This window comes from Staurois parvus, unplaced genomic scaffold, assembly GCF_062004578.1.
Source record: "Staurois parvus isolate SC_StPar_1 unplaced genomic scaffold, SC_StPar_1.0 ptg000282l, whole genome shotgun sequence".
Classification (NCBI taxonomy): domain Eukaryota; kingdom Metazoa; phylum Chordata; class Amphibia; order Anura; family Ranidae; genus Staurois; species Staurois parvus.
Window position 1 is genome coordinate 77910 of NW_028318078.1, and position 27709 is coordinate 105618.

At 40.8% G+C, this 27709-nt stretch overlaps 1 protein-coding gene across 1 annotated transcript in view; it reads right to left on the bottom strand.

Moving 5' to 3' along the window:
- WNK2 (WNK lysine deficient protein kinase 2) overlaps window positions 1-27709 on the bottom strand; it is a 279574-nt gene that overhangs the window by 53879 nt on the left and 197986 nt on the right. The window contains exons 9-11 of the mRNA XM_089681993.1: window positions 13478-13677; window positions 2687-2830; window positions 2282-2458 (exon numbers count right to left, since the gene is read on the bottom strand). Coding sequence (XP_089538119.1) covers window positions 2282-2458; window positions 2687-2830; window positions 13478-13677 — 521 coding nt within the window. The remainder of the gene's footprint in view (window positions 1-2281; window positions 2459-2686; window positions 2831-13477; window positions 13678-27709) is intronic.

Here is a 27709-nt window from a genome sequence, read left to right on the forward strand (position 1 = left end):
TCTGTGTCTGTCCCTGAGTAACAATTCTGTGGCCCTAAGTAACGGTTCTGTGGCCCTCAGTAACAATTCTGTGTCCCTGATTAACTTTTATGTGGCCCTAAGTAACGGTTCTGTGGCCCTCAGTAACAATTCTGTGTCCCTCAGTAACAATTCTGTGTCTGTCCCTGAGTAACAATTCTGTGGCCCTAAGTAACGGTTCTGTGGCCCTCAGTAACAATTCTGTGGCCCTAAGTAACGGTTCTGTGGCCCTCAGTAACAATTCTGTGTCCCTGAGTAACAATTCTGTGGCCCTAAGTAACGGTTGTGGCCCTCAGTAACAATTCTGTGTCCCTAAGTAACAATTCTGTGTCCCTAAGTAACAATTCTGTGGCCCTAAGTAACAATTCTGTGGCCCTCAGTAACAATTCTGTGTCCCTAAGTAACAATTCTGTGGCCCTAAGTAACGGTTCTGTGGCCCTCAGTAACAATTCTGTGTCCCTCAGTAACAATTCTGTGTCCCTCAGTAACAATTCTGTGTCCCTCAGTAACAATTCTGTGTCTGTCCCTGAGTAACAATTCTGTGGCCCTAAGTAACGGTTCTGTGGCCCTCAGTAACAATTCTGTGTCCCTGATTAACGTTTCTGTGGCCCTCAGTAACAATTCTGTGTCTGTCCCTGAGTAACAATTCTGTGGCCCTAAGTAACGGTTCTGTGGCCCTCAGTAACAATTCTGTGTCCCTGAGTAACAATTCTGTGGCCCTAAGTAATGGTTCTGTGGCCCTCAGTAACAATTCTGTGTCCCTGAGTAACAATTCTGTGGCCCTAAGTAACGGTTGTGGCCCTCAGTAACAATTCTGTGTCCCTCAGTAACAATTCTGTGTCTGTCCCTGAGTAACAATTATGTGGCCCTAAGTAACGGTTATGTGGCCCTTAGTAACAATTCTGTGTCCCTGAGTAACGTTTCTGTGGCCCTAAGTAACGGTTCTGTGGCCCTCAGTAACAATTCTGTGTCCCTGAGTAACAATTCTGTGTCTGTTCCTGAGTAACAATTCTGTGGCCCTAAGTAACGGTTCTGTGGCCCTCAGTAACAATTGTGTCCCTGAGTAACGTTTCTGTGGCCCCAAGTAACAATTCTGTGGCCCTCAGTAACAATTCTGTGTCTGTCCCTGAGTAACAATTCTGTGGCCCTAACTAACGTTTCTGTGGCTTTAAGTAACAGTTCTGTGGCCCTCAGTAACAATTCTGTGTCCCTGAGTAACGTTTCTGTGGCCCTAAGTAACAATTCTCTGGCACTCAGTAACAATTCTGTCTGTCCCTGAGTAACAATTCTGTGGCCCTAAGTAACAATTCTGTGGCCTTCAGTAACAATTCTGTGTCTGTCCCTGAGTAACAATTCTGTGGCCCTAACTAACGTTTCTGTGGCCCTAAGTAACAGTTCTGTGGCCCTCAGTAACAATTCTGTGTCTGTCCCTGAGTAACAATTCTGTGGCCCTAACGTTTCTGTGGCCCTCAGTAACAGTTCTGTGGCCCTCATTAACAATTCTGTGTCCCTGAGTAATGCTTCTCTGTCCCTAAGTAACGTTTCTCTGTCCCCAAGTAACGTTTCTGTGGCCCTAACTTTGTCCCTAATACAGAGCGGTCTGCCTCTCTTGAATGACTGGAGGCAAATGAAGAATTCTAAAATGGCCGCTATTTATAGCTCGACCATTACACAGTGCTGGCTGCCTGGCTGCTGATTGGCTAATGTGATCACATGTCATTAAGGAATGCATTATGGGTCAGCGCGCCTTCCCAGACATCCCCGCTCCGTCGCCGCACATGTCCGCCGCCATTTTAGGAAAAATTTCGATTCGCGCGTCCGAAGTAGGCTATTTTTCGGATTCGGTGCGAATCGAAAATTTTCCAATATTCGACTCGAATTCCACTTCGCCTACTTCGATTCGCTCATCTCTAATAGCAAGCTATAGACAGTCTGATTCCCATAAATGAGGTGCAGATTTTATAGCATCCTGAAAAAGCTCTTTAGTGGATTCCCATTTCCTCACAGTAGACAGCAAGGAGAAATGTTAGTGCCATTTTAGTGGACAATGACAAGTAAATGTTTAAATATCCACAGTTAGTGATTACAAATGTGACCATAAAATCTGAAGCCTTGAAAAAGATTGGGTAGGCACTGATGGGAGCCAAGTACATGAAAATTTCAGAAGGATGGGTCATTGTTATTTATTTTGGAACACCACCTAAACTCTGAAAAGCTTGTCCAGCCAATTGCTTGATAAAGTTATAAAATTAAGTTGCTTTACCTGTGATGCAGGTACCTGGTGCTGTTGTAGTGGTACTGTAGGAATTTGTAGTGGTTTCAGTGGAGCCGGCGTGAGCGAGGGCTGGTACTGAGGGTATGTATGGGAGGTAGGTGGCACAGGACAAACAGCCTGCCCAGCTGGGATTTGCTGTAGAAGAGCTTGGTGTTGAAGTGGTTGCTGTCATTCAAGCAAAAACAAAACAAAACAAAAAAAAACATTAAAACACTTGCAAAGACCTAAAACATTAAGGAAATGTTTGAAATAATGGTAATAAGCAAAATTCCTCAAAACAAGTTATGTACAAAATTGAACAGTTCATTTTTATACTCTGCAAATTTAATTGCTTGTCAAACACACATTGGAAAGATGTAACGGTTTCAAGCCTTGCAAATTTTAACGTCATACCTGGCTGGATAATACTGGAGGAGCAGCCCCGAACTGGGCAGACGGGACTGTGGTTGGCTGCACAACTGGGTATGCTGTGCTCAGGTCCTGGTAATGATGTTGAGCGAGTCCAGAGTGCACAGCAGCTATAACACTAACCCCATGCTGAAAAGCAAAACAAACAAATTCACATGTAAATCTCATGCAAAAAAACAAACAAACAAAAAACTTATTAGTTGTCCAGGCAGCACCCAAAATTAGTGAATAGCAATCTCCTGTGTAAAATAGTTTTCAAAAGGCTACCCATTCTTCCCATCATGATCTGTGATATATATTGTAGTACCACAAGGCAAAAAGAAAAGCAAAGCAAAGCAAAGCAAGTAAAAAAAAGCTGCTGTCTATAGACTACAGGAAAGCATTTTTTGAAAAAAATCATAAATCATATCCAGGCAGCAGCAAACAGATAAAAAAAAAGCAATTGTATAGAGCAGAATAAATGTAAAAGCAACCGAACCTTTGCAGAATTTATATAGTCATATCTTGCTGATGTTTAGTAAAAAAAAAAAAAAAAAAAAAAAAAAAAAAAAGGGTTTTCTTTACAGCTTTGATTACATTACTTACCTGTAATGAAGTATGTCCAACGATGTGCAGGCTGCTAGATTCTGTAGAATCTTCACTGCAGAACGGTCTTGTCCTCTTCCTGCAGCTGCAGAAATTACATGTTCTACCTGTTTTTAGGGTGAAACATTGTAACATGTTCCCGCTCCTGAAGCTCTCAGCATTGATCCCCTGCTCCCTGTGATAGCGGGTTGGGGATCTTCTCCCCACACCAACTTAAGAAAACTGCTGCCATGCAGGGCTCCGCCCCCCCCTGGCCCATCATTCATTTGCAGAGTTCTGTGAATGGAAGAACTACAATTTATGTTAGGCTTTGTAGCTGACAGCTTGTAGTTCTCAAAGAACTACCAGGGCACTGGTGAAAGTGCTAGGTAGTTCATTGATTCTTCCTGTCATTGTGTAACTGCCTGCCCATATGAGATACGAGCAGACAACTTACAGTGTCAGTCTGCAGGAGCCTTGCATTGCACCTGCGGTCTACTGATCTCCTAGTAAAAAAAAGAAAATAATAATCAATGCACTTTTTTACCTGCAAAAAGATGTGCTTTTTTTTTTTTTTAAAGGTTAACTTATCTTTTAAAGGATATGTTCGCCTTTTGAATATGTTTACATGTTATACCCATATTTGGGGTGTAACATTTTCTGCAGCACACCTCCCTCACCCCCTGGGCGCTCTCCCCCACAGCCCCTGTCACATCTGAAATCAGCGCAGCTGTGCTGGGCTCACATCTGTGAATGAATAAACTACAAGTTTCCTTTGACACAGCAGCAGACGGACTTGTGGTTCTCAATGGACGCCCTTATTGCCCTGATTAGCGCACTCCATTCACATTCCCTCCAGCTTCTAACTGAAAGCTAGTATGGAATTACAGCAGGAAGCTGGAGGGAGAGTGTACAGGACCCTGTCATTGCACCTGCGATCCACTAACTGCAGTTACAATATTTTGCAGACTCTTGTGTTAAATAATAAATGCACATTTTTTTTACCTGCAAAAATATGTAAATTTATTACTTTTAGTTAAAAGTGAACTTGGCCTTTACCAGCTTTGGCTCTCTACGCTCAGCTGCACCAAAGCTGATCTAATGGGGATATGCCCCCTCCTGCCTTTTCCTGCACTGGGAGGAAGTTCTTTCATGGATTACACTGCCTGTAACACTTCTGATCTCACCTATACTTCAACATGTTATCGACCTTGCCCTGTTCCTCAAGTAGGTCTACACTACGTCCACCAGTCGCTTACCACAGTATGTCCAGAGAGTGAAGAGTTATACACAAGCTCATGGCCATGGCAGCAGTAAGCTTGTGCTGGTTTCGATCAGCTCCCTGGGGCCACAGCAAAAGGTTTCAGGATGGTGATCTCTTCAGTAAATGAAGCCGAAAGCAAGAATTATTTTGTCACTTCTGGTTTCAGAGTCACTCCTGTCAGAGTTGTTTGTTTAGAGCTGTCATACAGATTATTTTGATTAGCTTGGTTAGTGGCTTTGGCGGGCAGATGAGACACTGGGGGTCTAATAGACCCCAATGTCTCATAAAAGATTACTTGTCGCCTGCCCAGTGCTATCACATGGGGATTTATTAAAAAAATTAAATGTAACCCCTGCTGCCCTCACACACCCACAAATGCATGCACAGGTATACGTATGTATATCGCAACTGCACCACATATGAGGTACTGCTGCAAATGGCAGAATGAGAGCAATAATTCTAGTATCATAGATCACAGTTACTGAAGTAAACTGATGAGCAGCATAGGCTTTTAAATCATGGAGATTTTTGGGTTTTTCGTGAAAGCACAGGTGCACGCAGTTTTAAGACTTGACATTTGTGGTATCTATTAAACTATGCATTTAATAAAAAAATTGCGTAAATATTGTGCAAAAAAAGTTGCAACTACTATCTTTTTATCCTACAAACCCTCTGCTTTCAGAAAATATATAATATTCTGAAATATTTAAGTAATTTTTACACCAAAATGTTAATTTTCACATCTATGCAAAAAATTTAAATAACGTTCTACAGACGAGCTGTTCATATTACCCATAGATGATTAATTTTTTTGCATTCAGTCTTTGGGCTGCACCAAAAAAAAAAAAAAAAAAAAAAAAAAAAAAGCTTCTGATCAAAATATCTTTTCCAAACTTGTTCATTCAACAGATGTTGATCTAATGGTCAACTTCTGTACTTCTGTTGAACAGGGGTGGTTTCAAACTGGCCAAAATTCAGCCAGCTCTTCAGAGAATTTTATTCAATATATGGCTACCTTTGTTCTGACCTATCCTGTCACAGCAATGGTTTGTTGCCTTCCCTGGCCGTGGTCTGACCATGTTCTTGCTTTTTGACCAGCTGTTCTTCGGTTCCATGGCTGCTGTGTTGATGTTCTCAACTGTAATGCTGCCTTGGACCCTGTAACACACAACAAGCTTTTGCCCTTGCATCACCCATCATATCAGTCAGTGGTGCTGGGACTGAAGGTGTAAGAGAGGTTACGTTTGTTTTAACAGCATGTACCTGACATATGGAATCTTGAAAGTGTTGGGACTTGAGCATTAGGAAAAGGATTGTGACGTTGAAACTGAAGGAGATATTTACACAGTTTGTTAACTGTGCACTTCTGGTCTGCCAATTTTTTTAAATTCTTATATAGACCTAGCATCATCTATTAATTGAAGTTAGAACCTAGTTGGCGCTAGCTGCCTTTATTATGATGCTTCTTTGGTTCCGTTTACTGCTTTATCACCTACTTTGTCCAAGAGCAAGATCTGAAACTATGAAATGTCTTCAGCAGCATGTTATTTTATTGCATGTCAAGGTTCCAGCATTTCTACCAACAACCTTTTCAACAGAATTTTAGTTTTGTGCTGATCATAACATAAAAGAAAAAAAAGGACTATAATCTTGCCTTTGAAACGAACCAGCAGACCAACATTTCAGACATAGAATGCATATCACTGAGCAAGTGAATGTTGTACTGCTAGTCTGACGGTCATCACCATGTTGTTAACCAGAAAGTTATTAAATTGCTAGAGAATGTTCTATTCCCCAGATAGTGGCACCTTCACAATTTGCTCCATCGGCAGTACCAAATACGCTTCTGAAAAATTTTGATTGCATTAACGTTTTAAATGTTTTGGAGCAATCTGGACACACTGTACCTCAAAGCCAGTGGGTAATAATGATCACATTCCCTTTATTTTACATATATGACTTTGTTCTACATTGGCAGAGGATCTCTGTAGAAAATAAATGTAGTCACTAAAAAATAACCCCTTCAGCTAAGAAATAAAAAGAGAGATGCAGCAAGTCTGATTATATGCAGTACTTGCAGAACAATGCAGGCAAAGCAGATCAACAAGTCTGGTCCCCTTGTGCCCATTGCTGCCTGCAACTGCCTATGCCTGTAACAGTGTTCTTCTCCTCAAACTAGAGGGCACCGGCCGACCTGAAAGCTGCACACCCAGCAAGTACCATATGTGGTGAATTCAAAACAGTATCAGATGTCAAGTCATACCTTTAGAACTGATTGACATCTTTAAACATGTGAGGGAGGGTTTAATACCTTCAACACTGGGGAAGACAGGGGATCAGTGGACAAAGCTTACCTGCTCTCCAGGTATCCAGACATAACTATGGACACTTAACTCAGAACCATCTTGTGGAGTTATTAAAACCAACTGAATGTCGCTCTTAGAATGGGTAGTACTAATAAATACTGATCATAGGGGTATGGTTACAGTCTTCTGAAAACTCTTATCCAGGGGAAGTTAATACATACTCTTTATGGGGTGTTGCCTGGGGACAACTGAGAAAAATTAATCACCTGTTATTTTGAGATTTCCCCAGACACTGGGTGCACACAGAAGGCTAAAGCAAAGGATAATAGATTATGGAAATCAGAAAAGGAAACAAAAAAGGTAAAAAACTTTATACAGGACCTGAAAAGCCAGATTGCCTCTATGTGCCAAACTATTGTACAATGCAAAAGGTTAAATCGTCAGTCCATCCAAATCAATATTTCAATTTCCAGAGCATAAAATCACCTAATGGCTGCAATCTGATTAAAAAGTTTCAGCATATGGGCTACTTGGCCCTTAATTACAAAGAAGTCCCACTCTCCCTTTAGGATTTTTCATTTATGTCCTATGTAAAAGAAGGAGTAGAAACTATTCCCAAACAATCTATATTTAGAGCTTCCAATCTAGAATTGAGGAGTGTTTTAACAGCTTTAAAATTGTTTAAAAGCTAAGGTCTGTGTGAACTGGGCCTTAAAGCTATTTATACATACAATTTTGCAGTTCTAACTTCATTTATACTATAGCAAACAAAGAAAACATTTAAAACCTTGGAGGGATATCTGTCTCGAATGGTCATTTATACAATTAAGCAAGAAGGTGGTATAATTTGAAGGTATTGTGCTTTGGTACTGGTTAAGGATGCACAGGGGCATCATCTGGTGACTCCAAACTGTGTCCAGAGACAGAAGTAGGGATATTCATTTCAAATGGTATATATCTGAAGTTTTCTACCTTGTATTATAGGCAAAGCTCTTCTGGCCCTGCTTCTGTAGTTCACAGAAGTGCACTTCGTTCTATACTCCTGTGACCCATATTCAGCCGAAAGTAGGCTACAGTTATCTGTTGGCTAACGTCACTCAGCCATTCAGACTCTGGAGAGATCCCAACTTTAATTTCGGGATCTACCCAAATGCCTGATCAGCAGCTGACTTGGCCTCTCAGCACACCACTGAGAGCCTGAGCCAACTGCTCCTGCCCCCTCCACAGTCTGGAGCTCCAGTGAGCGCTGGTGGAGAGAGCAGAGAGCCAGTGACTAACAGTTACCAGCTCTCTGTTCACTGAAAACCGATATGGGAGCGATCAGCAGTCTTTGATTGCTCAGTTCTTGATGTAGAGGTGGCAGGGGACAGATGCAGCAACAGATAGTTTCTGCTTCCACCTGGGTGAGTATGTATGTTTTTTTCATTCCCGCAGATCTCTTAATGACTGGGAGCTGGAAAGATGCAATGCAGTACAATACCTTCTAAGAATCTATAGTAAAAAGCCCAACACATGTTGGCTCAAATTATGAACCAATATATTAGCCCACACAAACATGTTCTACAGGTTTATGGCAAACATGCACTCATTTTCCTATAAAACTTCCCAGAATCAAATTGCAGGTATAGGAATCTATTAGATATCGACTGTGATTAGTTTAGAAAAACCAGACTGAAGATATGAACATCAACAGTGGTACTATCTGCACAATTGCGATGCAACTGTAAAACATTTGGTGTATGGACACAAAAATATACCAGTTGACCACAGCCAGGTATCCAGACAACCATCCATGAATCCAGGAACACTTTCAAGTGACTACTTTGCTTTCTGCCAAGAGGAAAAAGATAAACCACTGCAGTGACTGTTCACTATGGAGAAGTTCTTGTGAATTTGCATGTCATAAAAGTCTGATTATTTTTTTTTTTTTTTAAACATGCCCCTTAAGCCCCTCCCACTGTTAAGAGTCTGGTCACACCCACTTTTTGGTGCGGCACGCTACGTGCGAGTTACAGGCTTACATGAGCCTCCAGTGTCCCTTATTCTCAAGTTCTAAAGTTGGGAGGTAATGATTATGTCCCATATTCAGCTTACATGTATCGTTCCTGTTTTGTCTAATATTAATATTACAGGTTGATCTTACTAGGGTAACAAATGTTATCTAGGTTCTGCAGTGTGTGAAGGCTGGGTCACAGAACTTGTCCTTTATACTAGGCAACTGTGTAATTCAACTTTCATCAGTCTTTGTCTCTTTACACATATTCTATCAAGCTGGCAGACTGGGGAGGCTGGATGCCTTGGCACACAAACCCTCAGATTGTGAAACGGCAGGAGCCGAGGTTAATTTCCGCCTCTTGGAAAGTGTTCTGTATCAACAGCTTAAAAATAGACTGCAGGACAAAAAACATGCTTAAGCAGACAGGGCAAACCCATATGATGGACACTAAATATTCAGCAGAACATGATTTGAATAATTGAATATCTTTTTGGCCAGATAGCTGGAGACGGGTGATGACTGCACATGGCTGAATATGATTAAAAGATCTGCTTACTAAATGAGCTAATTAAACAACCTGAAATGAGCAATAAAGATGCCTTCAGTGATTTAATGCATATAAAGATACCGTCCCCTTTCTGCTACCGAAGGGGCAAGGAATGGCTACAAAGCTTCAATCACAGGATAAAATTATTGGATGCACAGAGGTCCGGGAGAATGAAATCTGTTGGAAAGACCACGTTTCAATGCCTAATTTATTGGTTGTCTGTTTTTGCTGAACGTGCAACTTATTTAATTACTGCTCTCAATCAAACTGGTTAGGTTATTGCTTCATGCAGAGGGGAAATGAGAGAGGCAGGAATTTTCTGCGGCTCTGCATGTGTAATAAGCTGCAGTTTCAGCATCACTGGCAAAAGGATGTTACTGAATGATCATTTTCTCTCCTACGCCTTTTCCACTTAAACAAGTAACACGCTTTCAGGCCATTTTCACAGAGCTCTCAGGGTAATTAGAGTTTTAAGCTTGACATTAAGGATTGGAGAAGCACAGGGAAGGAAACAATTTTCATAAACAAAACAAAGGGCCACTACAAATTGAGCAAACGTAGATACAGGCAGGTCAAGGATTTGTCCATCCATCGCAAAGACAAAACAGATGAAAAATGCAGTCATTTGACCTACCAACAGACCGCCAGTTAAATTCCTATTCCCACATTGTTCAGTAGGGGATTTTGGTTTCCAGCTTGTAGAGAACTTTCTATGGGCACAATCTTTATCCCTGGTTAATGGTCTGAAATAGTTATCTGGTTCTTCAAAGTTGATTGCTTCATTAATACAACTTCCAGACAAGGACATCCTTGAAGCTCCTGAGTGAGTCTTCTGGTTCATAATTCGTTGCAGAAGCTCATGTAACCCAGATAAATCTAAACTTTGCCCGTATTCTTGTGGAGGTGGTGCCAATGAGATGGAATGTTTTTCTAGATCGTACATACTAGATCCTTTGTTTGACATGGAAAGGGGATGTAGAAAAGAGCGAGACCTTCGAGAATGTTCTTTTCTCTGCACCTCATCCAGGCAAGCATCACAGATGCGTACTGTATTATTCTTTGGCATCAAAACATCTAGTTTTGTATCCAACTCGCTTGGAGCATTATTTTCCAGTAGACGCTCAGCAGAAATAGAACCCATTAGTGATGTCTTAGATCTTGTGGCAACAATAGAATCGCTGTGTCGACGGTAGGTAGGGCAGGAATGAGCCATCACCAAAAGAAAGTTTCGGTCATTGACAGAATTTTTCTACAAATAGTAACAATGTGAAGAAGACAGTTCGGTAACTGAAGACTTTGGGTACTGGTGATCAAGTGAGATACAATAGTTGGTAACTACACAATCCTCAGTATTCTGTGTGTATTCACGTGGAATATTTCAATACTTTCAAAACAGGGCTTATAAACTCTGTTAGTACTGGTTATTTCAATCACAGATGTACTACTCTAACAAAGGGTGGAATAATATTTTGCTAAATTAGTAACAAAAAAATGAAGATTAAATAAAATCAGAAAGACTGGATGAAAAGGATAAAGCATAACAGCTTAGTGTTGACTAATTAATGAGCACTCCACATGTAACATTATATACTTAAGTAAATTTGGAAAGCAATTTTCTTATGACTTATGGAATTGTTTTTTTGCCAAATGTCTATTACTTTAAAGAGATATTCCAGCCAAAAGAGAACATAGCTTTAAAGTGGTTCTAAAAGCAGAAGGTTTTTTTTTTTTTTACACCAATGCATTCTCTGCATTAAGGAAAAAAACCTAAGTGCAGCCCCCCCAGCCCCCCTTTTGCTTATCTGAGCCCGATCTTCATCCACGATCTGCACGAGAACAACGGCGCTCTTGGCTCTCTCCCTCCTCAAAGACTAAGAACCAGCAACTGGAGCCATTGGTTCCCACTGCTGCCAGCCACAGTCTGTGAGCAGGGAGTGGAAGGCGGGGCAAAGATGTGCTCTGTTTGTCAATGAATACAAAGCGGGCTCAACAGCAAGTGCCCTATAACAAGCGGCTTGCTATGGGGGCATTCAGCGGGATGGGTGTGTGTGTGTGTGTGTAAGCCGTCAGCGACAGAAAGAAGCAGAGGAGGATTGGGGCTATTCTGTGCAAATCTATTGCACAGAACAGGTAAGTATGACAAGTTTAATTTTTTAAAGAAAAAAAATATTAAGTTCACAATCACTTTAATGCAACAATGTGGTAATAGAATTGTTTGTAAGGGTTTTCATTTCAAACACATTACTGGCTTTTAACTTTCTATCATTACCACTTCTTGTAATACAGAAAATCTTTATTCACAGGTAGAGAAATCAGAGAGGGGACTACATTTGGTAGTTCTCCACATGGTACCCATACCAATAGTGGATCACTGTTAAAAGGAGCAAATGAAGGGAAATTATATTAACCACTTCCCGTCCGGCCGTTGTATATAAACGGCCAGACGGTGGCAGTGCAGGGTCGGGTGGCCGTTTATAATCGGCCTCCCCGCCCCCTGCTTGTGCACACTCCCTGGGAGCACGCAGCACCGTGGTCCGGTGCCCGCTGTGTCCTCCGGACACAGTGGAACACGGATCGTCGTACGGGACCTCTCTGCGAGGTCCCTATCATGTGATCACTGATTGGCCAATCAGTGATCACATGCAGAGTAGTAAGCAAGATGTCACTTCTGACATCATTGCTTACTACGTGTGAAATCTGTGAATGATCACAGAGGTCACATGGTACAAGGCTATTCACAACAGCCTTCTACCATGTGACAAGCTGTGACCAATCACAGCTCACACAGTAGTTCTCAATGGCTGCAAGAATGCAGCCAGAGAGGAGGAGAAATGATTGCTTTTACAGCCTTTATGGGTGTAAAAGCAATTAGTGTAAAAAAAAAAAAAAAAAAAAATCTTCATCACCCCCCACAAGTAGTACAGTGTCACCATGGTGACACTGTACTGCTAGGGTGACAGTATGTTAAAAAAATATATATAAAAAAATAAAAATGTAAAAAAAAAACAAAGTTTAAAAATTATAATTTTTGGTTATAAACCAATTTATTTATTTTTTTTTTACTAAAAAGATAAAGGAATACATTTTGGCCAAGATTTATGAACACTTTTTTTTTCAAAATGTTTGGACTTTTTTCATTTACATAGCAAAAAAAAAAAAAATCCCAGTGGTGAATAAATACCACCAAAATAAAGTTTTATCAGTATAAAAAAAAAGCTAAAAAATTCATATGGGTACAGTGTTGCATGACCGCGCAATTGTCATTCAAAGTGTGATAGCACTGAAAGCTGAAAATTGGCCTGGACAGGAAGGGGGTAAAAGTGTCCAGACTGGAAGTGGTTAAACACACCATCTTTATTTTCTCAAAAACATTAAACTGAATTTTCATTCATTTGAAACCTGTTTGCAAACCAGGCAATTTCAGCTGACTCTTAGTTTGCAAGGCAAATCCTTTCTTGTAGGCAAGCCCTTTTTTATTGTACTTATGTTAAAGTACACATAAAGCCAAAACTTTAATTTCAAAGTAGGGTGAGGTTAAAAATGCTGTCAGCGGTTTTGCCATGGAGATTTCCCTTCACTTCCTGACTTGTAGATTCAACAGCAAACACGATCTTTCCAATGTGCAGGTTATACCCTCTAAGACAGCCGTCACAGGAAGAAGTGCAGTTGAAAGATTTCCCCTCTATTCCTGTTGTGAGGTCAACTGAAAATGTTGAATTTACTCTCACTTTCATTTCCAGGAACATTGGTGATCAGGCCAATTAGAGGAGTGACATTTTGCCCTTAGTTATACTTTAATATTGCTCAAAATTTCTGCACATAAGTAAATTACGGTAAAGTAAAGAGATGGACTGTAGTGTCAAATACTGTTTCTGTCAATAACATGGCTTCTTCCACTCAGCATAAAGATTCATTTAAAGTAGAATCTGTATTTGTTTAAATTCAGCTACAGCCTTAAATCACTTCATTAGGTAACAGAGAAGCTATAACTTACAAACCCCAAGCTGTAAAAAGTAGTGGGACCACTGACTATGAACAACACTGTTTCTTACATAGTAAAGCAGAGGTTAAAAACAAAACATGGACAGATCACACTTACTGCTGCAGGCTGCTGGTATTGCCCCAGTTGATGCTGAGGACTCTGTGGAAGAACTTGGCCCTCAATCATAGGTGGGCTGTATACTCGTTGAATGGCTGGGGGTACAGCATCTGGCAGGGAAGAATAAATGACACTTTGTTGACTGCTCTGTGAATCGGAGTACACCGTAGACCCTTGACCACTGTCAAATGTGCTGTCAGCTGCCAAAAATAATTCAGACAGGAAAACGTAAATAAAAGGCCAAAGCAAATGAAAGCAGTATAAAATTACAGGAAAACTGCACATACTGGCTGACTTGGGTATTTTAATACAGCATTTTAAAAACGCACATTTTCATTACCAAAGATCTGCCAATAATTTGAGACTTTTAACAGTATTTTCTTTAACCGGCACACATGATCCTTTTTTGAAAATCTGAAGTGGGGACAAAATATCTGCTCCACAACCACAGATTCTAAAGGTGGGGGTTGACTCCCGCAAAATTGAATATCCCTATTTAGGCTCTCCTACTTTTCCAAATTTTGGGATCCAAATCAAAAAGACAATAATTAAACTATCTATTCATATAAAACGAAAGGGTTGAATTGGTAGGTCAATGCAACATTTGTTTGGCCAGCTGACCCAAATCTGGCTTGGGAGACCTGATTTACAGCATTCACAATGATCAATCATATGAGAGAAGTAGTACTATTACAACCCAAACATGAACCAATACAGCTTCTCACAATGTCTTCAAATCAGAAGGAACTCTTCTCACCCTTTCAGCAAGCGGATGACCTATGCATGGTCTCTTTTTTCCAGATTTGTTCTAAACTGTATATTCATAATCATGAATAGCTTTTAGTAATGTAATATTAAAGAGACATTATCCTTTATACCAGGCTTTGTGATTTTCTCTAGTTTCCTTCATTTGTGTCAATGATTTTTCATGTTGATAGTGCTCGTATGCAATTCCAAAACCTTAGAACATTTTGGATAGTTTGAGAGGACACCTTAAATGTGTTTATGTACAAAAACCTTAGCCACATTGTAGCTATGAGCATGAGCAATACACTATGGCAGATAGACACAGCTCTTCATCTGTCACTTTCACAGATGTCAGTGCATGTTTAACAGTCTTTACAGTGAATGGAGTTGTCATTCACATGCAGCACAGCTCAGCACTGCAGCAGATAGAAGTATAAAGAGAATGCTTGGCATTGCATCCCTACACCCACTGATCAGAGTCCACACACTTCATGTGCCTAACAGCTTTGTTCAGCATGGAGATTAAATCTAGAATATGTTCAACTATCCCCTTATGCTTGGCAATACACACATCGATTCAACCATTCAATGAAACAGTCATTTTAATATCTTTAATGTATCTAGCAATTATTAGTTACTTTTCTCGAACATTTTGTTTCTATCGATTGCTATTATTCAAATATATAGAAAATGACTTGAGGGGCTTAAAAATACAGCAAATTTTAAAACAACCTTTTAGGCATACTGTAGACAGCAATTGATCATTTTAGAAACCAACACTTGATTTTTTGTTACTTTTTCCAACAGATATTTGACATTGAAAATGATCAGATACATTTAGGTAAAAATTCACATTTGTGTACCATCAAATAATCTTTGAGCATATCAGTTCAGTTAAAAACAGATTGACCAGTTGATTATTATACTTAAATCAGCATTTGCTGCCTTAAAAACTAAAGCGTAAGACCTGAGGATATTATTATTCAGCAATGGGACACAGAAAACAAGAGATTTTCTATATTCAGAATTGTTAACCTTTTAGATTGTTGGCAATTTCCTCCAGACATTTCCTCCCTATAACACTACCGACTAAAATGTAATTTTGCAAGACTACACTTTGTTTTGTATTGTGCCATGCTTGCTACAGTGGGGAAAATTATTATTTGATCCCCTGCAGATTTTGTAAGTTTGCCCACTTACAAAGAAATGAAGGGTCTAGAAGCTTTATCATAGGTGTATTTTAAATAAGACAGAATATCAACCAAGCATCTAGAAAAAAACACGATACAAATGTTATAAATTGAGTTGCAGTTCAGTGAGTAAGATTTGATCCCCAAGCAAATCATGAATTAGTACTTGGTGGAGAAACCCTTGCTGGCAAGCACAGAGGTAAGACATTTCTTTTAGTTGGTTACCAGGTTTGCACACATCTCAGGAGGGATTTTGGTCCACTCTTCTTTACAGATCTTCTCTAAATCCTTAAAGTTTCTTGTCGCTTGGCTACTCGAAGTTTCAGCTCCCTCCATAAATTTTCTATAGGATTAAGGTCTGGAGACTGGCTAGGCCACACCGTGACCTTAATGTGCTTCTTACTTGAGCCACTCCTTTGTTGCCTTGGCGATATGTTTTAGGTCCATGTCATGCTAGAAGACCAATCCATGATTCATCTTCAGTGTTCCGGCTGAGGGAAGAAGGTTCTCAAATATTTTACAATACATGGCCCCATCCATTAGCACCTCAATGTGGCAAAGTCGACCTGTACCTTTAGCAGAGCAACAGGCCCAAAGCATAATGTTTCCACCTCCAAACTTGACTGTAGGGATAGTGTTCTTAGGGTCAAATTCAGCATTTGTCTTCGGCAAAACGTGGCGATTCGAGTTAATGCAAAAGAGATCAATTTTGGTCTCATCTGACCACAGAAGTTTCTCCCAATCCTTCTCTGAATCATTTAGATGTTCGTTAGCAAACTTCAAATGGGCCTGTACATGTGCCTTCTTGAGGAGGGGGGACTTTGCAGGAGTTGAAGGATTTCAATCTATGGCAGCGTATTGTATTACCAATGGTTTGTTTGGTGACTGTGGTTCCAACTACCTTGAGATCATTCACAAGCTCCTCCCATGTAGTTTTGGGCTGATCCCTCACTTTTCTTATGGTCATCCTTACCCCATGAAGCAAAATCTTGCATGGAGCTCCAGATTGAGGGCGATGGTTTATTGTCTATTTCTTCCATTTGCAAATAATAGCTCCAACAGTTGTCCCCTTCTCACCAAGCTTCTTGCTGATGGCCTTGTAGCCCAGTCCAGCCTTGTGCAAGTCTACAATCTGGTCCCTGACGTCCTTTGACAGCTCTTTGGTCTTGCCCATGGTGGTGCCAAAGAAAGATTTTGTGGATAGGTGTCTTTTATACACATAACGAGTTGTCGTTAGGAGCACCTTCTTAAATTGACAGGACTAATCTGTGTACCACATGAGTACATAGCCAGCCTGTGGGAGCCAGAATTATGGTTGGTTGGTAGGAGATCAAAAACTTATTTTACTCACTGAACTGCAACTCAATTTATAACATTTGTATCATGTGTTTTTTTTTTGGTTGATATTCTGTCATCATTTAAAATACACCTACGATAAAAAATTATAGATCTTACATTTCTTTGTAAGTGGGAAAACTTACAAAATCAGCATGGGATCAAATAATTATTTTCCCCACTCTATATTCAGCAACTAGGATTATGGCCCAATGCACTGTTTACTAGGCTTTTATATATTGGTTCTGTTACTAAAAATAAGGGGGTGAAATGTTAATAGATTTTGTCATATTTGCAGAGGTTAAAAGATACCAAAGCTATTAACATCTGCCAGACAATTGCAAAATGAAATAAAGCTTTAAGATTCTAGACACCACTGTTCATGTCACCTACTTGAATAGTCTTATTTAAAACTGGCCTTATTTGTCTGAAGTCTGCATGGCTCCTGGTTATGAAAAAGATTACTGCTTTAGTGTTTGTTAATGCATATGTCTACAAATAATGTTATGTGATCATAATGGTGGTCCTCAAATATCACTACAATCCAATTATAGTTTGTTGTAATTTGAATAACTTTTCAGTTTACTTCCATGATTTAACTTGCTTTCAGTTAATGATTTATTGATTTATGGTTAAACATTAAACAGGACATTCACGCTCACCTATGACTTTCCATGATTTTTCCACTTATCCCCACGTTACACAATATTACATTTTCAGCTTTTTTTCTAGGAACAAAATAACATCACCCGCGCAAACCCTTCTAGGACACGGACATCACTCATCCCAGGACACTTCAAGGGTAATCCCCAGCACAGTGTGCATGTGCTGGATGAACTCTGACACTGTGCATGCCCACCTCATCAGGGGGTCAGCTGCAAGAACCACAAAAACAGCCGGCCTCCAGATTACATCATAAGAGAAGATGGTAGCACAGGACTGTGACAAACTGGTGTCTTACAACAAAACGCTGGATTTGCTGGGAGGGCGAATATTTTTTTTTTTTAGGGCAGCCCAGCTGTCAAGGTAAAAATTGAGAGGGTAGTGAAGCTCCTCTTTAACCACTTGCGTACATTTGCGTACATTAACTTCGGCAGTTTAAGTGGTTATACTGGGAATAATTCTAGCACTAGACCTCTTGTGTAGCTCTAAACTGGTAACCTCTAAAAGGCATTTAAAGCACCACCTACGGAGATTTTTTAAGTACCAAAGTTTGTTGCCATTCCATAAGCGAGAGCAATTTTAAAGTGTGACATTTTAGGTACACTATATTGCCATAGTATTGGGCCACCTGCCTTTACGTGCATATACACTTTAATGGCATCCCAGTCTTAGTCTGTAGGGTTATTGAGTTGGCCCACCCTTTGCAGCTATAACAGCTTCAACTCTTCTGGAAAGGCTGTCCACAAGGTTTAGGAGTGTGTCTATGGGAATGTTTGATCATTCTTCCAAAAGCGCATTTGTGAGGTCAGGCACTGATGTCAGACGAGAAGGCCTGGCTTCTAGTCTCCACTCTAACTCATCCGAAGGTGTTCTAACGGGTTGAGGTCAGGACTCTGTACAGGCCAGTCAAGTTTCTCCACCCCAAACTCGCTCACCCATGTCTTTATTGACCTTCCTTTGGGCACTGGTGTGAAGTCACGTTGGAACAGGAAGGGGCCATCCCCAAGCTGTTCCCACAAAGTTGGGAGCATGAAATTTCCCAAAATGTCTTGGTATGTTGACGCCTTAAGAGTTCCCTTCACTGGAACTAAGGGGCCCAGTCCAACCTCTGAAAAACAACCCCACACCATAATCCCCCCTCCAAACTTTACAATTGGCACAGTCAAGCAAGTGCCGTTCTCCTGGCAAACGCCAAACCCAGACACATCCATCGGATTGCCAGACAGAGAAGCATGATTCATCACTCCAGAGAACTAGTCTGCACTGCTCTGGAGTCCAGTGGCAGCGTGCTTTACACCACTGCATCCGACACTTTGCATTGCACTTGGTGGTGTAAAGCTTGGATGGAGCTGCTTGGCCATGAAAACCCATTCCATGAGCTCTCTACACACTGTTTTTGTACTAATCTGAAGACCACATGAAGTTTGGAGGTCTTTAGCTATTGACTCTACAGACACAGTTGGCGACTTCTGCGCACTGTGCGCTTCAGCATTTACTGACCCCACTCTGTCATTCTACCTGGCCTACCACTGCTGTTTCCAGTTGCTTCCACTTTGTTATAATACCACTAACAGTTGACTGTGGAATATTTAATAGAAAGGAAATTTCACAGATGGACTTATTGCACAGGTGGAAACCTATCACGGTACCATGCTTGAATTCACTGAGCTCCTGAGAGTGACGCATTCTTTCACAAATGTTTGTAGAAGCAGTCTGCATGCCTAGGTGCTTTATTTTATACACCTAAGGCCATGGAGGTGATTGGGACACCAGAATCCAATGATTTGGAGGGGTGTCCCAGTACTTTTGGCAATATAGTGCATCTATTTACTCAGCATAACATCACTTATGCTAAGTAACTTACTTTTTTTTAACCAAACAATTGGGTATTATATGCTGTTTTTGGAAAATAAAATTCATTAAAGTGTATTATTTACAAAAAAAATAAAAAATTTGAAGAAACCACTGCACAAATACTGGTGGCAATTTGCAACACCTACTAATTTATTCTCCAAGGCCTCGGCTTACAAAAAATATTAATGTTTGAGGGTTCTAGGTAATTTTCTAGGAAAAATACTGATTTTTATGTGTAAACAAAAAGTGTCAGAATTTGCCTGCATTTAAGGTGGTTAAGCTACTAGTCCTGCTGCATGGTAATTCTTGACTACCACACACAACCAAGGACTCCCTATACTGGCCAATGTTACAGGGCCTAGCAGCAGCCAAATGCAACAGTACATAATCATACACAGCTAGAGATTAGCGACAAAGGATTCTCAGAGCACTGTGGCAGCTTGTGATATAAATCCAGTAAACCAAAGGCTTTTGTTACCAGGTCAAAAAGTCCTGCACATGATAAAGAAATAAATGTGAAAAACACTGACTGTTAAAACAAAGATGGCTCATGCTTAGTTACCTGAACAGTGCAAAGGATAATGAACAAGCCCAAAGTACAGCAATTTCAAACAAGTAATCAGTAATTGCCTTTCACTCATCTGGTTGCAGTAAATTCAGCTGGTTATGTTGGATTATTGAACTGTGTTCATCAGTCTTATGCAATGCCTCTACATCCTTCAGACATAACGGACCATAGGATATGACTAAAATCAACATCCTTTATGGACTATAATTCCACAAAACCATCAAATCAAACTGAAATTAACCACTATGCCTCATCTATTTTTTGAGTATTCCAAGTCTACATGATCTGACAATTACTCAAAATCTCTAGGCACTTTCGGTAAAGGCTGATTTAAACCGATCAGTTTTCCCCAACGAAACTAATTCTTTTGTCATTATAAGGGGATTAGTAAATCATGTGGATTCTAAGAGGTTAATTATATCTTTATGGAAGGATGCCCCCAGTCTGAGCAAGACAATACATTGCACTATAATCAAATCTAGCACAATCTTAGATGTTATGTATACTCAGATAATGCTATAATGTGACTGCCTGGTTAATAGTAATAACATTTCTACAGCATGATTTTTTTTTTTATTACCCAGCAGTTGCAGTGGCAGGAAGCGATTTTAAAAATATACACTACACTTAATTGACTTAAAAAGGTACACTCCAGACAAAATGCTATTTGACCTTCAGTTGCATACAGATAGTACAGACAGACTTTACATGGCGGGATACTCCATTGGAAATCATATACACCATATTGCCAAAAGTATTGGGATGCCTGCCTTTACACACACATAAACTTTAATGGCATCCCAGTTTTAGTCCATAGGGTTCATAGTCCATAGGTTTCATAGGGCCCACCCTTTGAAGCTATAACAGCTTCAACTCTTCTGGGAAGGCTGTTCACAAGGTTTAGGAGTGTGTCTATGAGAATGTTTGACCATTCTTCCAGAAGCGCATTTGTGAGGTCAGGTACTGATGTCAGGCAAGGCTCGCAGTCTCTGCTCTAATTCACTTTTGCACAGTCATGTTGAAACAAGAAGGGGCCATCCCCAAACTGTTCCCACAAAGATGGGAGCATGAAATTGTCCAAAATCTATTTGTATGCTGATGCCTTAAGAGTTCCCTTCACTTGAACTAAGGGGCCAAGCCTAACCCCTGAAAAACAACCCCACACCATAATCCCCCCTCCAAACTTTACAATTGGCACAATGCAGTCAGGCAAGTACCGTTCTGGCTACCACCAAATCCCGACACATCCATTGGATTGCCAGACAGAAGCAAGATTCATCACTCCAATCAACACGTCTCCACTGCTCTAGAGTCCAGTGCTTTACACTACTGCATCTGACGCTTTGCATTGTACTTGGTGATGTAAGGCTTGGATGCAGCTGTTCAGCCATGGAAAACCATTCTATGATGCTCGCTACACACTGCTGTTATGCTAATCTGAAGGCTACATGAAGTTTGGATGTCTTTAGTTATTGACTGTCAAGGTCCTACCTTTTCCCAGAGGTTATGTTACTCCATGTGCTGGCATCCATTTTGGATTTCTGCAGAGCATGGTGGGAATCTTTTATGCCTTCAGGTCTCTGAGGTCCATCCCCCAGAGGGGTGTGGCTGATTATATATAAGCCTGTGGTCTGCACATGCTCTTTGCACTTGTGTCTTTGTGTCGCTACAGCTCTGTTCTGACTCTCGTGACTCTCCTGGAATCTGATTCGGCTTGTGACTCGATCTGACCCGGCCCGTGACCTGTGATTCTCGTCTGCTGTCCTGTACCGTTTTGTCCCGTTGTTGTCGACCCGGCCTGCCCGACTACTCTATTGTCCTTTCCACCAGCTACACGCCATTGGCGGCGGCCATTACCGCAACTGGGGTGTCTCGGGGGCCGCGACCTGGTCCTTGGCTGTGTCAAGTCCATCCCCACCATCAGGGGCCCTGGTGAAGGGCAGCCTGGGACTTAGACTCTGCGCCCTGAGGGACTTCGGTCTGTGGGTGGTGGCTGTCGTCAGCCAGTGCGTTACATTGTTATTAGGCCTGCCTGTTCGTTCCTCAGATCCTGCCCTGACATTGACTCTGCAGACAGTTGGCGGCTTCAATGCACTGCGCGCTTCAGCTTGTGCTGACCACACTATCATTTTATGTATCCTACCACTTCATGGCGGAGTTGCTGTTGTTCCCAGTTGCTTCCACTTTGTTATAATACCATTAACAGTTGACCGTGGAATATTTAGTAGCAAGGAAATTTCACGGATGGACTTATTGCACAGGTGGCAACCTATAACGGTACCCCGCTTGAATTCACTGAGGTCCTGAGAGCGACCCATTCTTTTACAAATGTTTGTAGAAGCAGTCTGTATGCCTAGGTGCTTGATGTTATACACCTATGGTCATGGAGGTGATTGAACGCCTGAATCCAATGAATGGATCAAGATCAGGCTCAGATAAATGTTTAGGTTGGAGGCACAACTTCTAAATTTTTTTTACCTAAATGCAGAGAATTCATGAAGGTAAAAAAACCTTTTTGCCTTTATAACCACTTTAGGCTACACAATGAAACAATATCTTTAGCCCCCCCAAATAATCCATCCAACTATTTAATGGCCCTGTAATATATTTTTCATGAAACCATATCTTACAGTGTTTTTCTACCTCATAGTTTGGTCCTCTGTGCGCACCTGAACCTCTCCTTTTCGGCATCACATATTTGTTTGGAACAGTGCATGTTAGTTGCAGTCATGTGCACTGTTCCATGCACACCACAAATCTCATAGTCCCTAGTATTGGGAGCAAGCAAGAGACTTCCAGCAGGAAGTCAGATCACAGCAGCAAAAAAAAAATTGGGAGACTTGAAAGAGGAGGAGAGCAACAGAATGCACTTTTCTGAGTTCAAAATACATACTTGGATGGATTTTCTTTTTAAACCAAAGTTTAGTGTCACTTTAAAATCAGACACCAGCTCTAATACTTCTCTCCATGTCTATTTTGTTTTTGCAGCCTCTGTCCACTGGGACAGAAGTGTGGAAAAATCAGGGCATTCAGGGCAATACAACTGGCTTACATATACTTGCCTGTTCTTCATCCTGCTCCACTCAGTGTGGGGAGCCAAAAGGAAATGCCAAATACATTTGGGTAGAGGAGAGCATGTGACGGCATTGTTTTACAGGGAGTCTATAGCCCTTTGTAAGCTATAATTTTGGCAACTTGTAGCTTACAAAGGATTTTTCTTTCGATCGGTTGAACAGTACAGAATGGGAGCAAAATGATGGCACTTGTTAGGGGGAAGTTCAAATGAATCTGCTGCTTTTCACTGTTTGGTCAAAGCACAGGTTCACTTTAAGAAAGCAGGAAAATTAAAAACAGTTCTGAAGATTTTAATCTTGTATACCAATGAGAAAAATCTGCTGCAAATATATTGTGCCTGTTATTTTTGTCTTTGTTATAATCATATTCATAATCATTCATACTGATTCATAATCACATATCTTCCCCAAGCCATCATCTCTAGGTAATGGCTCAGTAAACCTAAACACTTGATTACTGTAAACTTCAGCTATTTTATTTTTCTGCCATTTTTAAGAGCAAATCTACAGTGTATAGTATTTTGACTGTGAAGATGTTTTTGAGTACTTTTTTTCTGAAAAAATATATTTTGTCATTTCTTGCAGATCTTGCCATGCTTCCAAGTTTTCATCACCTTATTCATGAAAAGATTGCACACTTTGCCTCTACAGTGGCTATTCTCAAACAGGCCTTTGTGGAATTCTAGGGTTGACAGAGCAAATGGCATGACACCAATTATCTTTTCAGCAGTATTTAACAAGGGCAATCTGATCACCATTGCAAGGGGGCCACCCTTCCAACTGGCCACCAATTTATAGGGACCATCTTTTCCACTAGCCACCAGTGTAAGGAGCATTTATCCCAATGTGCTGAGACCTGACAATTATCTTAAAGTGTTACTAAACCCACAACAGTAAAATCAGTCTGTATATGCAGTAGAGCGTGCATGTTATACTCACTGTGGAACCTAAGGTGTTAATCCTCCGCATTGTGGAAAAAAGCTGTTTGATCCAGTCTTCTCTGATCCTTCCCTTCTTCCACAATCCCATCCATCTGCTGATAGCACAGAGCATTGGGGCAAGCTGCACATGCTCAGTTTGATGTGTATTGCTAGAGTTTCTTTTTTTTTTTATTGGGAGAGTGCATGTGATCAGCACGGGGCCAATCAGTGCTGTCCAGTGGGTCAGGGGTCCTGCAGCCTCACAGGACAATCAGGGGAAAAAATTAAACTCCTCCTACAAACTGTAACCAGTGCTCTGCTGGACACTGATGGAAGTCACAAGACTGCTATATACTGCCGATGAGAAGAGATATTTAGCAGTTTATATTTATTAAAATATTTGCATTTCTATGTTCTGTGTATTGTGGGAGACGAGATATAATGAATGCAGGGTCCTGGGTTTAGTAACACCCTAAGCGTTCTACTGGGGTAAAAAGATTGACAAAGAATGCTCCACAGGATAAGCCACATAGAACGTCTATCGTTTTTCAGTCATCAGGAGCAGAATGATAGACTTGCACCGAGGAAGAGTAGTAATACATTTCAGAAGAGTAGTAGTAAAATACAAAGACTACGCAGGAACACTAGCTTTTCTATTTTTTTACATTTTCAAAGTTTACAAGCTAATAAAAAGATTTCTTCTATTGATGATGGGTAAACTATTTACTTGTTGCAACAAAATATTAAGCCAGGATTGGACCAGTAAGACAAGAAAATGTTCTCTGTGAGAACCTGTGTAAATGGGCTTTTGTTCAAGTCATAATGGATTTCTTACCATACAATTTAATTAGAAGGCAAAAGCAACTAGAAGTAGCTTAGAAGGAAGTCAAAAGGCAGGTTAGGTAAAGGTCAACTACAGTTCAAATGCCCCTAAAAAGAATCTGGTTGGCATTGAATGGACCCAAGGAGAAGACAAACATGGTGCTGATTCTCAAAATAAAGGATGGGGACTGTAGCAACAGTCTACTTTGACACTGCATTCTATCAACTACCATTGAACCCCCAATGCAGGTTTTCAGGTAAATACTGGATGCATCTATACTGATCTCATGGAATAAACCTTCATTATTTCAGTGATCCTAAAGTCTACCTTTGACATGCGGTTAAGAGGTTTAAAACATTTAGCATTGAATACCAGAATTAAAGCAGGTTCTAAGAGTGAACCATCTCTGCTTGGCCTAATTACTTTATGGTGATCTTGTCATTCTCATTTAAAGGTATTCCTACACATTTTATCTTTTACAAATGTTAAATGATAGAACTGTTAATGGAGTATTACTTGGCTTTTAAAGTTTGCTCCAAGGGAATTAATAACAAAGAAAAATGTAGGGACATCAACACGAATATATACATGCATGGATCATTAACTTGCGCAAGAAATTAGGAGAGCTGTAAGATATCTAAGGCAGAGAAATGCAGTCACTACTCTAGTTTCCATCACCTGGCATGAAGTCACCGCATTATTTTTTTAAACATGAACTACATAAGCAAAATGTACAAAAACTTGATCACCCTATCCAGAGACAGATATTTGTTTCACTGCAATAGGATCTCATGCTGCAACTTCCTGGGAAAGGAATTTCTTTAAAGGGCACATTTGTGAGAGGTTTAATTTTTTCTTGGATAGTGCGTGTGATCAGCACAGGGTCAATCAGTACTGTCCAGACAGAGGTCAGGGGTCATGCATTCTCCTAAGAGAGAATGAAAACTCCTACAAGCTTTAACATACTCAGCTGGAAACAGATAGTCTCTAACTGCTGATGGGAAAAGGTATTTAGCAGTTTATATTTACGTAAATAATTACACTTCCATGTTCTTTGTACTGTGGGAGGCCAGATATAGTGAATGCAGGGTCCTGGGTTTAGTAGTTCTTTAATCTTTATACTTACTCCTTATGCTCTATTAAAGGTAGGTACAAATTTTCAAGGAAAATACTTGGTCATTCTGAGATGAGGCAGGAAGGTACACCTTTCTCTGCTGAGGTTCTTAATGATCTCAGGTTAGAATCGGTGTCACATCAGAAGTTTGATACTTTGTTCATGGCATATCCATATGAGCCTTCTGAGTTATTTGGCAAGCCAACCCAACGCTTTACTCACAGCAACCCGTGGAACACTGCTGAAACTGACAGCCTAAGGACCAAGAATCTGGAGTCCAGCACAGATGCTAATACTAGAGGCAGTAAGGATCCCATGAACATGTTCATAGATGTAGCACACACTCGTATTCCAACGCGTGTATATTGCTGCTTGCGAGAAAAAATTAATCCGACATTTGACTGATCAAATTGACGTTTCTATCAACTCCCAGTATAAATGTCCCGGTTGGTCATTTCCACTAATTAAGAAATAGTCAAAAAATTAGTGGTATGGAAAAAACTTTGTGGAATGCTTTGGCTTAGCACTGACACCAACTCCTCCTGGAGTAAAGTTTGTGGATTCTCATTATCACTCCCAAAAAGGCCAATTTTTCATCCAACTCTGCACCCAAAGCCTGGGAAGATTCCTCTGAGGGCACATAGGAATAGGGTGGGCATTTCTCCTAGATTGTAAGCTCGAAAGAGCAGGGCCCTCGATCCCCTCATGTTTTGCATTGTATTGGTATTGTTCTGTCACATGTTCTGTCCCCCTTTGTAATGTACAGCGCTGAGCGCACTACTGGCGCTTTATAAATACTGCATAATAATAATTTCTTACTCATGGTTGAGTTAAAGCATTCTACCTGTGACACAAAACCTTCAAATATGGAAGCCAGAAGTTTAGAGATGAGGATGGCCCGGGAATACCCAAGGTTGGCAGTGGATGGGAGAGATGTCACTGGTGATGGTTTTCAGCTGTTATAAAATGGATTCACCAGAGCCCCCTGCATCACTACACTGTAAGTGGGGCAAGGGAAGGAATCCTTGTCTTGCAGGCCCTTCATGGAAGCCCAACCCCCTTCTCTAACATGCTGCCTCCAGCAGTTACTTGTAAGGCCTGAAACAGTCCAGGGCAACTGGCCGATAAAAAGGGAGCCCTTACTGCCACTTACGTAGACTACAGCAGCTGACTGCAGCAACTTCCAATTTTTCCATTCCCAGCATGTGAACTTACAGGGGTCCTTTCTGTGGCAATACAGCAAAGTATCCTGAATAAAGATGGCCACCACAGCTTGCAGCCTTAAGTCTGGGGCTAAATTCACAGCTGGCCCAAGACACTGAAATACATCTGCAGTCATAGCAGAGATAACACAGTGGTAGCTGCTTAACAAAGACCTCCAGGAGCTGGATTACTTTACACTATTAGGAGAGCTTGGCATAAACAAAATATGCAAATGCCCCCCCCCCCCCAGCTGTGCGATGGTGAATCAGTAATTTACTGTTGTAGTCCATACGTCATACAGGAAGCATCTTCTTCCAGTGGGTGCACGAGCAACTTCCCCAGTGCACTAAAAGAAAAGCATCACTAGCTCTGGCACCTCCACTAGAGGAGAAGCCTTGTACTTTTTTAATCAATGCAAGGCTTCCTCTGCTTGGCCTCTACCTTAGCTAATCAGAAGAAGCTTTGTATTAATTGAAAAAATACAAAGCTTCTTCCTGAGTGGAGGAGCAAGCAATGCTCTATTATGTAGTACACCGAGGGAGGTCACTACAGCACCTGCCAGAAGAGGATGCTGCTTCCTGTGTGTAACATGGACTACAACCCTAAATTACTGAGTCACCACCGCTGGCCCAAAGTAAGTGTCTAAAATAAACCAATTCCTGGAGTTCTTCCTTAAGCTTCCTTACATCCCTCAATTAAGTTCCCGGAAAGGGAGAAAAAACACAAAGAGGGGTTCCTAAA